We start from the raw sequence: 14,524 nt of genomic DNA on the forward strand, positions 1-14,524 counted from the left end.
ACCCATATCTCTACCTTCCAGATAAGACTGCCACTCATTTGAGTCCTTTTCATATTGTTTGGTTTTTTTAAATAAACTTTAAACATGGTACATATTTTCTTCTTTTTTTTTTTTTTAAGAGTTTGCTGCTTCAGGGTGTGTGTACTTGCCAGAGAAGAGAGACAAAGACAGACAATGAGAGGGAAAGTGAGAAATCACCCCCCCCAGGGGGGATGGCCACACCACAATCCCTTCTCCCCAGGATCTTGGGCATGCATGCATATGTGGCCGGACTGAGTTTCAAGCCATTGGGTCTGGGCCCCAAACCATGGTCAACCATGTTGGTATCTAGCAGCGTAACCACTTACACAATTTTTTGCCCTCTCCCCGCTTTTACTTAAGGTTTTTTTATGGTGTATGCACTTGCCAGAGAGAGAGAGATTGAGAGGGAAAGTGAGAAATCAGTCCTCGTGGGGGGCATGGCCATGCCATAATCCCTTCTATGCCATTCTCCTGGGATTTTAGGAACACACGTACACGCACTTAGCCTGATTTTCAAACCCCTGGTCTTGAGGTTAAATATCTGGTTCTCCATGTGGCAGTCCAGTGCCTATGTTCGTATAGATATTTAACCTCCATGCCACCTGCTGGCTCATATTTCTTTTACCTATGTTTTTTGACATTTAATATATATAGTCAATATATATTTACATATGAGAGATCTTAAAACGTTCATTAAAAAATGGAACTAAAACGAATGTATTTTTTCATAATACATAAAATACATTATGAAATTTTACATAGATTTTTTCATAATAGACATTTTCCACAAGTTTTTTGAACATATCTTGTGTATAAATTTTTTTGAGAGATTTTTATATAGGGTGCCTATGCTCACTGGTGAGAAGGAGAGACAGAGAGACAGAAAGCGAGAAATCACCCCTGAGGGGAGATTGCCACCCTCCAATCCTTTCTCCTCTGTTCTCTTGGGATTTTGGGCATGCATGCACATGTGCCCCATTTGAGTTTTAAGTCACTGGGTTCAGGACTTGAACCACAGTCAACTACTTGGGTGTCTTTTGCAACATAACCATTACACCAACGGCTGTTCTCCTTCTTGTGTATAACTTTTAGTGGTATTTAGATAACAGTTTATTTGAACCATTTTCTATTATTAGACACTAGGTTTTTTTAAATTGTTATATATATGATTCTGAATGTTCTATGACTAATCTTTGTGCACATCCCTACCTTGACTACCACTACTGTTATTATCAGCTTTAGCACTGGGCATTGTGCCACTTATTTTATGAGTATTATTTTATATATTTCTTAATCTGATGTAGTAGCTAGTGTTAGGAAATGACATAGGTAATAAGCCAATTGTGCAGAAGACACTGAGACATTAGGTAACTTGTCCAAGGCCACACTACTTGTGAGTCATAGAGCTAGTGTCTGGACTCCAACAGAGTGACTTCAGAGCCTGGACCTATAACTTCTCACGTTATTACCTTCCACATTGTTCTTTCTTTTCATACTTAAAAACCCTCTTATTTCTCCTTTCTTAGAAACACTGTCATCTTACTTCCATCACTAGGCTACTTGCTACCCAGTGTCTTGCTCCTGTTCATAGCAAAATTACAGAGTTGACTGTATTCACTATCAGCAGTACTTCTCTTTTTCCTATTCTCTCCTACTCAGTCTGATCTGACTTTGCCAACTCTGTAGTTCTACACAGCGTACTCTTTTAGGGTCACCAATTACTAATCCAGTTCTCATTTTACTTGAGGTATTATTTGACATAGTTCTATTACTTCTTCCTCTTTGATATACTTATTTCATTTGGCTTTTGAGAGATTATATTCTCTTGTTTTTTTTCTTTTTTTTTTTTTTTTGAGAGGTTTATGCTATAGGGTGTGTGCACTCGCCAGAAAGAGAGAGACAGAAAGCGAGAAATCAACCCCCATGGGGGATGCCCACGCCACTATCCCCTCTCCTCCATTCTTCTCTCTGGATCTTGGGCACACACACACATGTGCCCGGTGTGAGTTTAAGCCACTGGGTCTGGGACTCAAACCGCAGTTAACTACATGGGAGTCCAGTGACATCCCCCTTCTCTTGTTTTCTTCAGCCTCACTGCTTGCTCTATTTTCTCTCCCTACTTTCAAAAAAATTTACTTATTTATGATAGCAGATTGTGCTGTGTGCGTGAGAAAGACAAAAGCAAATACTTGACAGAATCTGGTCATGCTGTGATCCCTTTTACCTAGCCTTCCACTTGTGAGGATCTTGGGCACCGAGGCACTATTTTCAGGCTGATCGGATCTGTACCCACTTTGGCCGTGCAACTCCCAGCACTGCACTTTGGTTTGCTACTGACTGTGCTACCAGGCTAGGCCTGCCTACTTTCATAACGTTCATATGTTTTAGGGCTAAGTCGTTGCTCCTTTGTCTTTCTCCTACTTCCTCACATGCAATTTCCTGGCACTAAATACCATCTTTATAGAAGAATGGAGGTGGTGAGAAATGGTTACTTTAGTGAAATATTGAAAATAGTGTCAAACTTTCTGATTTCCAATCTTTTTTTTTTTTTTTTTACATATATCTTTGTTGGGTACAGTATATATTTATATTTTTCAAGAGAGATTTTTTTTCTGTAGGGCATGTGCGTTTGCCAGAGAGAAAGAGACAGAAAGTGAAAAATCCCCTGGGGGGATGGCCACACCACAACCCTGTCTCATCTCAGGATTTTGGGTGTGCACACACACATGCCCAATGTGGATTTCAAGCCACCGGGTCTGGGGCTCGAACCACAGTTGGCCATTTCCATGTTGTAGTGAAAATCCAGCTACGTAGCCATTATACTATATGCTGGTCCCACAGTATGGTTTTTCATCTTTTTTTTGTTTCATTCCTTAGTCTTTTACTTGTAAAATGTTTATATTTGACAATAAATACAGAAGAAAAGCAACAAACAAACAAGTAGTTGACTTGCACTGTGGGTGGGAAACTCAAGCCAGGGCAGAGCAGAAGTTCCCATTACTCTGGAGGATGTGCTGTGGGGCCACCAAGAGTCTGCAGTGTGAAAGGTGCATCTTTCTTTTCCCACAGGTTGCAAGCAGCTTAGATGAGAGGCTAAGCATGATGAATGGTCCTAATTTTTGCTATTCAGCCATTTTTCTTTTAGAGGTTTTTGCTATAGGGCACGTCCACTCGCCAGCCAGACAGAGACAGAGAGACAGAAAGCGAGAAAGCACCCCCCTGGGGGGATGGCCACGCTGCAATCCCTTCTCCTCCATTCTCCTCTCGGGATCTTGGGCACGCACGCACATGCGTCCGGAGTGAGTTTTAAGCCACCGGGTCCTGGATGCGAACCGCATTCGATTACATGGGAGTCCAGCGACATAGCCATTACACTAACTGCTGGTCCCCAGCCATTTTTCTTGATCTTGTTCTCTGATTCCATACATTTAAGATTGTTTGATGGGTTTGTAATAAACTTCTGAGATGAAAGGGAGTTTCTTGTTCATTGTTTGCCTGAAATCTTGGCTTGTGTTCATCTTAGTAAACAAAAAATATGCTCCAAAAACACTCATAAGTTCAGCTGCTAAAACTCCATTAAAGATCTTTGCCAGTGGTTCCATAGTGCGGGCCATCCGAGAATAAGCCATGCCCAGCAGGACAGCTCCAGTGGGGTTATTCTTGGGGTTCTAGGGCAGCCTGCAGCCATTTCCACAGGTTAAAGAATCCCAGTAACATGTGTTCTGAGGCCTGAGCTTTTTCTCAGTATGGTTTCTTTTTATTTTTTTTTTCAAAGCAAGCGTATAGTGGATAAGAGTCAAGGGTATGTAAGTACTCAATTTAAACATTGTACTAATTTTCAACATTGAACATTATATTATGTTGGGCACATTTGATAATACTTCTAGTTTTTCTCTTTAAATATATATTAAATTGTCCATACTTTTTTTTTTTTTTTTTTTTTTTTAAGATTTTTGCCATAGGGTTCATGCTCTCACTGGAGAGAGACAGAAACAGAGAGGGAAAGTGAGAAATCACCTCATGTAGGGAATGGCCATGTTACACTCCCTTCTCCTTTCTCTTGGGATTTTGGGTATGCATATTTTTCAAGCTACTGGGTCTAGGACTCAAACCACGGAGTCGGCTATGTAGGATCCAATGCCTTAACCACCATGCCACCTGCTGGCCTCCATACTATCTGTGCTTTTTACTCTGCTGTGATATACTGTCCCATACTGTCTTATTTATTTGCATTCTTGTGTGCATTACATTTCCCAAAACCTACAAACCTCCCCCCATTACTATTTATATTTCTATGCTTTTGAATCCTTCAGTTTCTATAGAATGTGGACATTTGTTATATATTAAGCAGAGAGATACAGTATTTGTCTCTTGTAGTTTGACTTATTTCACTTAGCATTATACTTTTTTTTTTTGAGAGAGAGAGGTTTTTGCTATAGGGCACATACATTTGCCAGAAAGACAGAGACAGACAGAAAGGGAGAAATCACCCGCTGGGGGGATTGGTCATGCAGCAATCCTTTCTCCGTTCTCCTCTCAGGTTTTTGGGCATGCACGCACACGTGCCCGGCGTGAGTTTAAGCCACTCGAACCATGGCCAACTACATGGGAGTTCAGCAACATAGCCATTACGCTAACTGCTGGTCCCGCACTATACTTTTTTTAAAAGAGATTTTTGCAATAAGGGTGCATGTGCTTGCCAAAGAGACCAAAGATAGAAAGTGAGAAATCATCCCCAGGGGGCATGACCACACTGCAGTCTCTTTTCTTTCATTTTCCTCTTGCAATTTTGGGTGTATACGCTCCAGACATGAGATTTAAGCCCCTGGGTCTGGGACTCAAACCATGGTTGACTACATGGGAGTCCAGCAACATTAGGCCATCAGCTAGTCCTTCACTTAGCATTAATCTTCCTATTAATAGGTTTATCTACTTTGTGTTAAATGACAGGGTACCGTTACTCTTTATGACTGAGTAGTATTCCTTTATGTATGTACCATATTTCCCCAATCTATTGATTGTTTGGCACTTAGGTTGATTTCATGAATTACCTATTGTGAATTATGTTGCAAGAAACATAGATGTACATATACCTCTAGCTGAGCGAATCCCTGTCTTCTCTATGCCCAGTAATAGGATTGCTAGGTTCTATGGTAGTTCTATTTTTATAGGTTTTTGAGGAACCTCTGTATTGTTTGCCGCAGTGGCTATACTAATATACATTCTCACCACCAGTGCACAGAGTTCCCTTTCTTCCACAATCTCATAGCGTGTGTCTTTTCTGTGTGTGTGTGTGTGTGTGTGTGGTGTTTTTTTTTTTTAATCACAGTAATTCTGACTGGGGCTATGTGATAGCTATCTCATTATGGTTTTGATGAGCAATTTCTCTTATGATAAGAAATGTTGAACATTTTAGCAATTTCTCTTATAAGAAATGTTGAACATTTTTTCATATGCTTTTTAGCCATTTGTATGTCTTCCATTGAGAAGGAAGATCATATAGACATTTTAAAATTTAGGTCAGTTGCCCTATTTAAATTTAGATTATTACTTTTTTTATGTATTTTTTTCTGGGTGTGATATCTTAGTTCCATATATATTGTGGTTGTCATTCTTTTATCTGAAGTATAGCTGGCAATTTTTTCTCCCATTCTGTGTTGTCTCATAGTTTCCTTTGCTGTGTGGAAGCTTTTTAACTTTGTGTGATCCCACTTACCTATTAAATTTTTTTTTTTTTGAGAGAGATTTTCGCGTGCGCTCTCCAGACAGACAGAGACAGACAGAGAGACAGAAAGCAGGAAATCACCCCCCAGGGGGGATGGCCACGCCTCAATCCCTTCTCTTCCATTCTCCTCTCGGGATCTTGGGCACGCACGCACCCGTGCCCGGCGTGAGTTTAAGCCACCGGGTCCAGGACTCGAACCGTGGTCGACTACGTGGGGTCCAGCGACATAGCCATTACGCTAACTGCTGGTCTCTTACCTATTAAATTTTTTGGTGTTATTACTGTTGTTTAGGGGTCTACTCTTCTCCTTACTGTTCACTTCAGTGCCAGCCGTATTCTCTGCTTAGGGCCCTTCTGTCTGCAATGTTTTTCCTTCAGATAGCATGGATTCATTCCCTTGCCTCATTCAGGTCTTACTTCCTCAGCAAAAGTTCCCTTGACCACTCTATTTAAAATACAGTTGTTATTTGAATCCTTTGCTGTTTGTTTTCTTCACAGCACATACCTCCTTCTGATATGCTGCAGATTATACTTACTTACTACAAATATACTCTATTTCTTGTCTTTCTCCATTAGAATGTTAAATATGTAAGAATAATAGAATCTTTGTTCCTTCAGTTCCTAGAAAAATGCCTGACAGACACATAGTTGTGCTTAAATACTTGAATATTGGGGCTGACAGGTGGCGTGGTGGTTAAGAGTGCTGGACTCACACATGGCCAACCATGATTCGAGTCCCAGACCTGGCAACTTGCTTTCTTACTTTGTCTCTTTTTTTTTTTCTCTGTCTCTCTCTTTCTCTGGTCAAAATAAAATAAATAAAGTTCAATAAAATAATTATTAAAATATATTTGAATATTGAATGAAGCTTTAGTTCTTTTTTTGAAGATAAATTTATACCTATGTAATTGTGACACCAGTAGATACATTGTTCATTTTAAATACTTCTGATACAGATTTTAAAATAACCTTGCAGATTGGTCCTATCAGTTTTCATTCCTACCATAATTCTGTGAATTAGTAAAGAATCTCAGTGTTTAAATTCTTGTTTGATTTCTGTGACTTTATAGCATATCCTGTGCTTTTGTTTCTTTTGCTTTTGGTTCTTAGCTGTGTGTTGGGCATTTCATCTAATCATGTTGATCTTTTCTTTTTATACTTTTTCTTAGTGAACTGATCCAAGCCTTAAATATTATATGTATGTCAATGAAGCAAAAAAAAAAAAATCTTTATCACCACAATAGTTTAGTTTCTTGTTAAGCTCCTGGGAAGCACCTCTACTCATTCAATTTGATGTGGTGGTAAGGCATTGTAAATAAAATGGAATTTCTTTCCTATGATTTCCTTTTATGGGAAATATGACTGTTTATCCAGTCTTCTTCTGTAGGCATCCAAAAAAAATCAAACTCAAATGCATCTTAGATTTCTTTATTCTTCATTAAATCTCTTTTTCTCCCATTTCCTGCATTGCCCTTTTTTTCTTTATTTTCTAAAATGGTCATTACCCTTAGCCAGATCTTTATACATATATAAATTGTGGTAACTTCCTTGTAATTAGTGAATAGGGCTAGTTATCTTTTAAGTGTTTAGGGTGAGTTTTAATGTTACTCTGTGGATTATTTACAACCTTTGTTGGCTAAGCTTCTGTGGAATTAAGACACATACATTGAGATATTTCTTTTTTTAAAAAAAGAATTATTTAATTTTACTTATTCATTCATTTATTTTAATTTGATGAGAGACAGAGAGAGAAAAGGAGAAAGCAAGAAAGTAAGCCACCAGATTGGGACTCGAACCATGGTCGGCCATGTAGGAGTGTCCAGTGCCTCAACTACCACACCACCTGCTGGTCCCCCCCTCCTTTTTTTTTTTTTTTTTTTTAATAATCCAAAGAATGAAAGCGGGAAATAGTTTGAGTAGTGAAAGGAGAGTTATTAGTTAATACTGAGTCAGTGATAAATGTCAAGTGGTAGTATAGTAGGGAATCAGTAGCAGTTGTGCTTAACTGATGTTCTGCCATTCAACACATTTCTGTTTGTACCAAGAATTTTATATTCAAATTAGCTTTTCAGAGACACTTTTATAGTTGCCTTATATTTGCCCCCGTATTCCTAAATGTGCTTACTGTTGACTTGTGCATGATGCAATTACCACAGACTACTATTTGATTTTATGGTTATGGTCTTCTGTTTGTTTCTTATGTCTGTATTGTCTGTCTTTAGATTATAAACTCCTTGAAGCCAGGAATCCTGGCTGGCTGATTCATGCTGTATAGTCCCATACAAGTACTGGTTGATGACAGCTTTTTTATGCTGGTGGTGATTGATGATGATGCCTTTATTATGTATTGTATCATTAGGATCAGGATAATGCTTGTAATTCTAGCTCTTTGGAAAGTAAAAGTGATGGCTTTAAGGTACTTCAGAGTTTCTTCTACTTTGAACTTTTATATGAAGTACTTAGGAGGGGAAAGTTGAGCAATAATTTTTTTTAATCTCTTTCAGCCTTTGCTCTTGCGGAGTTAATTGACAATTCATTGTCTGCTACTTCTCGTAACATTGGTATTAGAAGAATACAGATCAAATTGGTAAGAAGATAATACTATAAAGCAAGTTTTTTATAAGAATAGTAAAGTTCATTTAAGAAAAATTAGAAACTAAAGATGAACTAAAAATCATGTGATGTCTCCATCCATTGTTAAAATTTTTTCACACATCCTTTTTTCTCTGCATATGTATATCATGTATGTGTACATTTTGTTTCTACAGTATTCTCGTTTCCCTTAACAATACCTTGTAAACATTTCTATATTGTGAATATTCTGCAATATAATATCAATTGTTGCAGAGTGGTTTATTGGCTGTAGTGTAAATTATATAGTCAGTTTTCTATTGTTGAATATTCAGATTTTTTCCCTATATTTTGCCATTAGAAGCAATGCTAGAATGGTGAATATTTTTAGGCATTTTTGTACATGTTTGTGACTATTTCCTTAAGTTAAATTTTGAGAGATGGGATTTCTGGGTTATATAAAACATAGATAATTCTAAGGCTTTTGATACATATAGTTGAAGTGCCTTTTAGAAAGTTGTGTTAATTTATACTTCTACCAACAGTGTAAGTGAGCCTATTAAATCACTTTTTTCATACTTAACTTTTATGTTTTAAATACTGACTTAACTTTTTCTGTCTTTTTAAACTTATTTTGTTTTATAGCTTTTTGATGAAACACAAGGAAAACCTGCTGTTGCAGTGATAGATAATGGAAGAGGAATGACTTCTAAACAGCTTAACAACTGGGCTGTGTATAGGTTGTCAAAATTTACGAGGCAAGGGGACTTTGAAAGGTTAGAAAACATTACTTTTTAAAATGGGTAGCTGTGTATTTTAATAAGGTTAAAAACTCTCCTTTAGATTTGCATGATATATTGGAGCATTGTAGGCTTTTATATTATCAGCATATTTGTGTAGGTTTTTGTATTGTAGAATTTTCATGATTAATAATCACAAATAGAACTACGTAATCGCACCTTTTCTCTAAATGGTTCTTTTCACATTTCCTGAGGTGGTATATAGGAGTTATGTTGATACGTTGGGTAATTTGGAACTATTGCTCTCCCATCCTTACAAATTTAGGTGTGATAAAAACTGTGTAGCCTCTAGAACAGTAGACTGGTTTTTTAATAGGCCTTATAAGTCACTTTATACTAATTGCAGAATGTCCAGAACCACTTGTGTGGCGCTCACCTGTCCTACCTCTCGGGCTACTATGTTTTGCAAAATATTCATAGTTATTGGGGACAAAAATCTAGTCATGAGTTTTTTGTTTTTGTTTTTTGAGAGGTTTTTGCTATAGGGCGTGTGCGCTCACTAGAAAGACAGACAGAGAGATAGAAAGCGAGAAATCACCCCCCCCAGGGGGGATGGCCACGCTGCAATCCCTTCTCCTCCATTCTCTCGGGATCTTGGCCACAAACGCACACGAGCCCGGTGTGAGTTTAAGCCACCGGGTCCGGGACTCGAAACACGGTCGACTACATGGGAGTCCAGCGACATAGACACTAACTGCTGTTCCCAAGTCATGAGTTTTGTGGTAGGAAACATCCTGAATGAAAATGTCATAGGGAAAACAAAATATACTGAAAGCTTTCAGAAATACAAACATTTAGATTCTTAGGAGATTATCAGTGCTCTAATAAAGAAAGAGCTTAGACTTAAGAATCTTTTAAGATTTTAAGCTATGCTGTCTTTTAGATAACATACTTAGAAGAATCTGTTGGTGTTGTGTTCTTTTTAAGTAGTGTCTGTTCATAACCTGTTTTACTCTTTGTTGTGTAAAGAAGTGTCAACCACATTTAAGGCTTAATGTCAACAATATGTTAAAATTAATATACTTAATTTGCCTTTCCTCTTCTGAAATTTCAACACCCTCAGAATTTTTGTCAAATTAATAAAGACTATAGTGCCATTTTGAAAAGCAGTATAAAAACCAGGACTCAGGTTTCAATCCTTGGCTTGGTTTAAAAGCTAGTATATCCATTTACTAATTGATCAAGGTGCTTTAATTCTCTGTACAGTTTACATACCTTTAAAATGGGGATAATACTCCATAAGGTTTGTGAAGACTGAGATGGTACATATAAAATCCTTAGGATAGAGCTTGTTGTTAGTAAACAGTTATTTTAGTTATTCTCATTCCTTTTAAAATTTTATTTTTAAAGAATTATGTATTTGATTTTATTTATCATTATTATAATTATTATTTAATTTGCTACAGGGCACGTGCCCTCACCAGGGAGAGACAGAAAGAGATCGAGAAAGTGAGAAAGCCAGCTGCCAGGTCTATGATTCTAACCACACCTTAACTATCATGCCACCTGCTGTCCCCTATTTTATTTTCTTTATGCATTTAATCACACAGTATATGATTACAGTCTGCAAAATGAATTTTCCCAGCATGAATACTCTGTATATTAGTCCAGTTAAAGATGCTAGCATACACATAATCATCAACAGATAATTCTCATTTTTACCTTGGACTTTTTTACAACTATTCTTTTTCACTATTTTCATGAATATATGCCACTTAAAGAATTTATAAAATAGCCCGACAGAAGGCAAAGACCACTGTTCTTTATTGCCTTAGAATAGGATTTAATATACAAAGGAAAATCAGGTAGAAAGGAAAGGGAAACAAGTGCTAGATTAGGCAAAAGGGTCAGAAAAGTATCAGTCAGATCAACTGGAAGAATAGAAAGATGTTTACTAAAATTAAATCTTAACTGAATCCATGGGACATTAACTCTGATTTTTCTCTAGATGTTAGCACAACACAATTCCACCCATGTGGGAGTCCAGCCCCTTAACTATTATACCACCTGCTAGTCCCAGGTTAATTTTCTTATAGAATGATCCACAGCCTGAATGTCTCTTCAGCATATTTTCCTTAGCATTTTACTTTGAACATTTTCAAACATATGAACAAGTTGAAATTCTACATTGAATACTCATATACCCACACTAGGTTCAACTGTTGATAATAACTACCTGTCTATGCCTTGAGCCATCAGTTCATTTTATTTTTAATGCAGTTCACTATCAGTTGCAGCTGTTAGTATAGTTTTAATACCGAAAAGAACAGTGTTATCATCTAGAGTTTAGTATTTATTTATTTAAAGAGATTTTTGCCATAGGGCGTGTACACTTACCAGAGAAACAGACAGGAATACAGAGTGAGAATCATCCCCTGGAGGGATGGCCATGCTGAAGTCTCTTCTCTATCCTCCTCTTGGAATTTTGGGCATATATTCTCACACACCCACTGTTAGTTTTAAGATGTTGGGTCTGGGACTTGAACCATAGTTGACTACGTGGTAGTCCAGCAGGATCACCATTACACTGTCTGCTGGTTCCTATTTTTTTTCTCTTGAGGCAAAATTTATAGACAGTGAAATGTTCATGTTTATCTTAAGTATATCATCATTGAATTTACTTATTTTTGATGGGGATAAAATGCGTATGTCATAAAATTTGCCATATTAAAATGTACCTATCAGTAGTTTTGAGTATAGTCACAATGTTGTACAACCATCACCACTAATTCCAGAATACTTTTGTCACTCCCAAAGAAAGCTTGTACCCAGTTGTGATTTCCTGTTATTCTCTATTCTGGCTACCACTAGCATACTTTTATTTTTTCTTGAGAGAATATTGCCAATAGGGCATGTGCTTGCAGGAGAGACAGACAGAAAACGAGAAATCACCTCTCCACACCGGGGAAGGGGTGGAAGGAGATGGCCACGCTGCAATTACCTTCTCTTCCATTCTCCTCTCAGGATCTTGGGCATTTATGCACACATACCCAGCATAATTTCAAGCTGCCAGGTCCAGGACTCAAAATGTGGTTGACCATGTGGGAGTCCAGCTTGTTAACCACTATTCCACCTGCTGGACCCATCATTAGTGTACTTCTAATAGTTGTTTATTGGAGCTGGCAGGTGGCGTGGTGGGTAAGGGTGCTGCCACATGGTAAACTGAGGTTTGAGTTCTTGTCCTGGTGGCTGGCTTTTTCTCCCCCCAACCCCTGTCAAATTTAAAAAATAAGTAAATAATAAAGTTAAATAAAAATAATTATTAAAAGAATGGTTGTCGGGGCCAGCAAGTGGCATGGTGATTAAAGGCACTGGACTCCCACATGGCCGACCACGGTTCAAGTCTCGGACCTGGTGGTTTGCTTTCTTACTTCCTCTCTCTCTCGCTGATCAAACTGGAAAATAATAATAATAATAATAAATAAAGTTAAATAAAATAATTCTTTTAAAAAAAGAATAGTTGTTTACATATTTTGTTTTGTTTAGGGATCACAGTCAGCATCTTAATTTATAACAATTTAAATTTGAAGGCCAATTTAATGTCTATAGTACACAACTTGACTACTGCATAGTTTTGTTTCTCTTCTCTTACATGCTATTTTTTCATATTAATGACATCTATATACATTATAATTTCACTGACAGACATTTATACTTACTATTTTATGCAATTATTATATTTTTAATTTTGGGGGAGAGGGTTTTTTTTTTTTTAAGAGGTGTTTGCTATAGGGTACGTGCGCTTGCCAGACAGACAGAGACAGAGAGACAGAGAAAAAGACAGCAAGAAATCACCCACCAGGGGGGATGGCCATGCCACAATCCTTTCTCCTCCATTCTCCTCTCAAGATCTTGGGCATGCACGCACACGTGCCCGGCGTGAGTTTTAAGTCACCAGGTCTGGGACACGAACCGCGGTCGACTACATGGGAGTCCAGCGACATAGCCATTATGCTAACTGCTGGTCCCGGAGAGGGGTTCTTGTAGTAGTTACTACAAACAAAATCTGAGGTATGAGAGGCTGATCTAGAACTCATGCCAGCTAGAGGTGAGGAGGCAGTCTCTACCACCCTACCCTAGCTCTGGGGACTGTCTATAGTTATCTTTTAAATCAGATAGGAGTGAAAAAGAGTTAAAAAACAAAAAATAGATTTGTAGTTCAGCCCCATGACCTGGTGGTTTAAGGACCCAGATCCCACATGGCTGACCACACAGTTTGAATCCTGACCCCAGCAGCTTGATAAACACGCTGGACACATGTGCATGTGTGCCCCAAACCCTGACAGGATAGAGAAATAGAGGAGAAAGGATTATAGCATGATTATACTACATTAGGGGGTCCTTTTTGCATCTCTCTCACTGTTTCTGTCTGTCTCTCTCTGACGAGCACACATGCCCTCTGGAGGATAAACATACATTTATAGTATCTTTTCTATGATCTGTGAAGTTATCTCTTCCTTACTTTATACTTTATTTCTTCATATGTATTTGAGTTACTTTCTGCTTTCTTTTCAACCTAAAGGTCCCTCCTTAGTAGCTCCTGTAGCTTCTGTAAGGCAGATCTGCACACAACACATTACATATTTTTTGTTTATCTTAATTTTTCCATTATTTTGAAGATTGCTTGTGCTGAATAAAAAACTCTCGGTTTACCATCTTTTTATTTCAAGCTTTTGTTAGTCCACTGCCTTCTTGCTCCAAAGTTTCTGATGAGAAAACAGCTATTAATCTTTTTTAAAAGAATTATTAATTTGATTTCATTTGTTATTATTATTATGTTTTGACTAGAGAGTGATAGAGAAAGGGAAAGCAAGAAAACAAGCCACCAGGTCTAGGACTTAAACTGAGGTCAGCCATTTGGGAGTTCAGCACCTTAACCACTGCTCTACCTGCTGTCCCCCAGCTATTAATTTCACCAAGGATCTTTTCTTGTGGATCTCTTCTATGTAACAAATTCCTTTTCCCTTTCTCTCTGTGACTGATAGTTTATGACTCTGATGTGTTTAGTTGTAGATGTTTTTGAGGCCATCCTACTTAAGTTAGGTGAGCTTCTTGGATACATAGAAAAATATTTTTCATTAAATTTGGGATGTTTTTGACTATTTTTTCTCCAAATATTATTGTTTCTGTTCTCTCTTCCTACTCCATTATCCGTTTACTGGTACAGTTAATTGAGTCTTACTGATCTCTGAGACTCTATTAATTATTTTTTTATTATTATTTTTTCCTTTTGTTCCTCAGACTGAATAATTTTATCAATCTGCTTTTGGGTTCACAGATTCTCGAGGTAACTCATGTGCCTCTTTAGAGAATTTCACATGTCACTTAATCAGTTGTTCTTTCCAAATGGAGAATTTGTATTTGCCTTTTTTAATAATTTCCATCTTGGGACCAGCAGTTGGCATAA

The 14,524-nt window shown here is 37.7% G+C and overlaps 1 protein-coding gene and 1 pseudogene across 1 annotated transcript in view; one reads left to right on the forward strand and one right to left on the reverse strand.

The window, feature by feature from the left end:
* SMCHD1 (structural maintenance of chromosomes flexible hinge domain containing 1) overlaps positions 1 to 14,524 on the forward strand; it is a 173,207-nt gene that overhangs the window by 31,006 nt on the left and 127,677 nt on the right. The window contains exons 5-6 of the mRNA XM_027771046.1: positions 8,251 to 8,333; positions 8,963 to 9,093. Of these exons, the coding sequence (XP_027626847.1) occupies positions 8,251 to 8,333; positions 8,963 to 9,093 (214 nt within the window). The remainder of the gene's footprint in view (positions 1 to 8,250; positions 8,334 to 8,962; positions 9,094 to 14,524) is intronic.
* LOC102478393 (protein CEBPZOS-like) lies at positions 3,396 to 3,635 on the reverse strand (annotated as a pseudogene).

Source organism: Tupaia chinensis, unplaced genomic scaffold (assembly GCF_000334495.1).
Source record: "Tupaia chinensis unplaced genomic scaffold, TupChi_1.0 Scaffold000180_1, whole genome shotgun sequence".
NCBI lineage: Eukaryota > Metazoa > Chordata > Mammalia > Scandentia > Tupaiidae > Tupaia > Tupaia belangeri.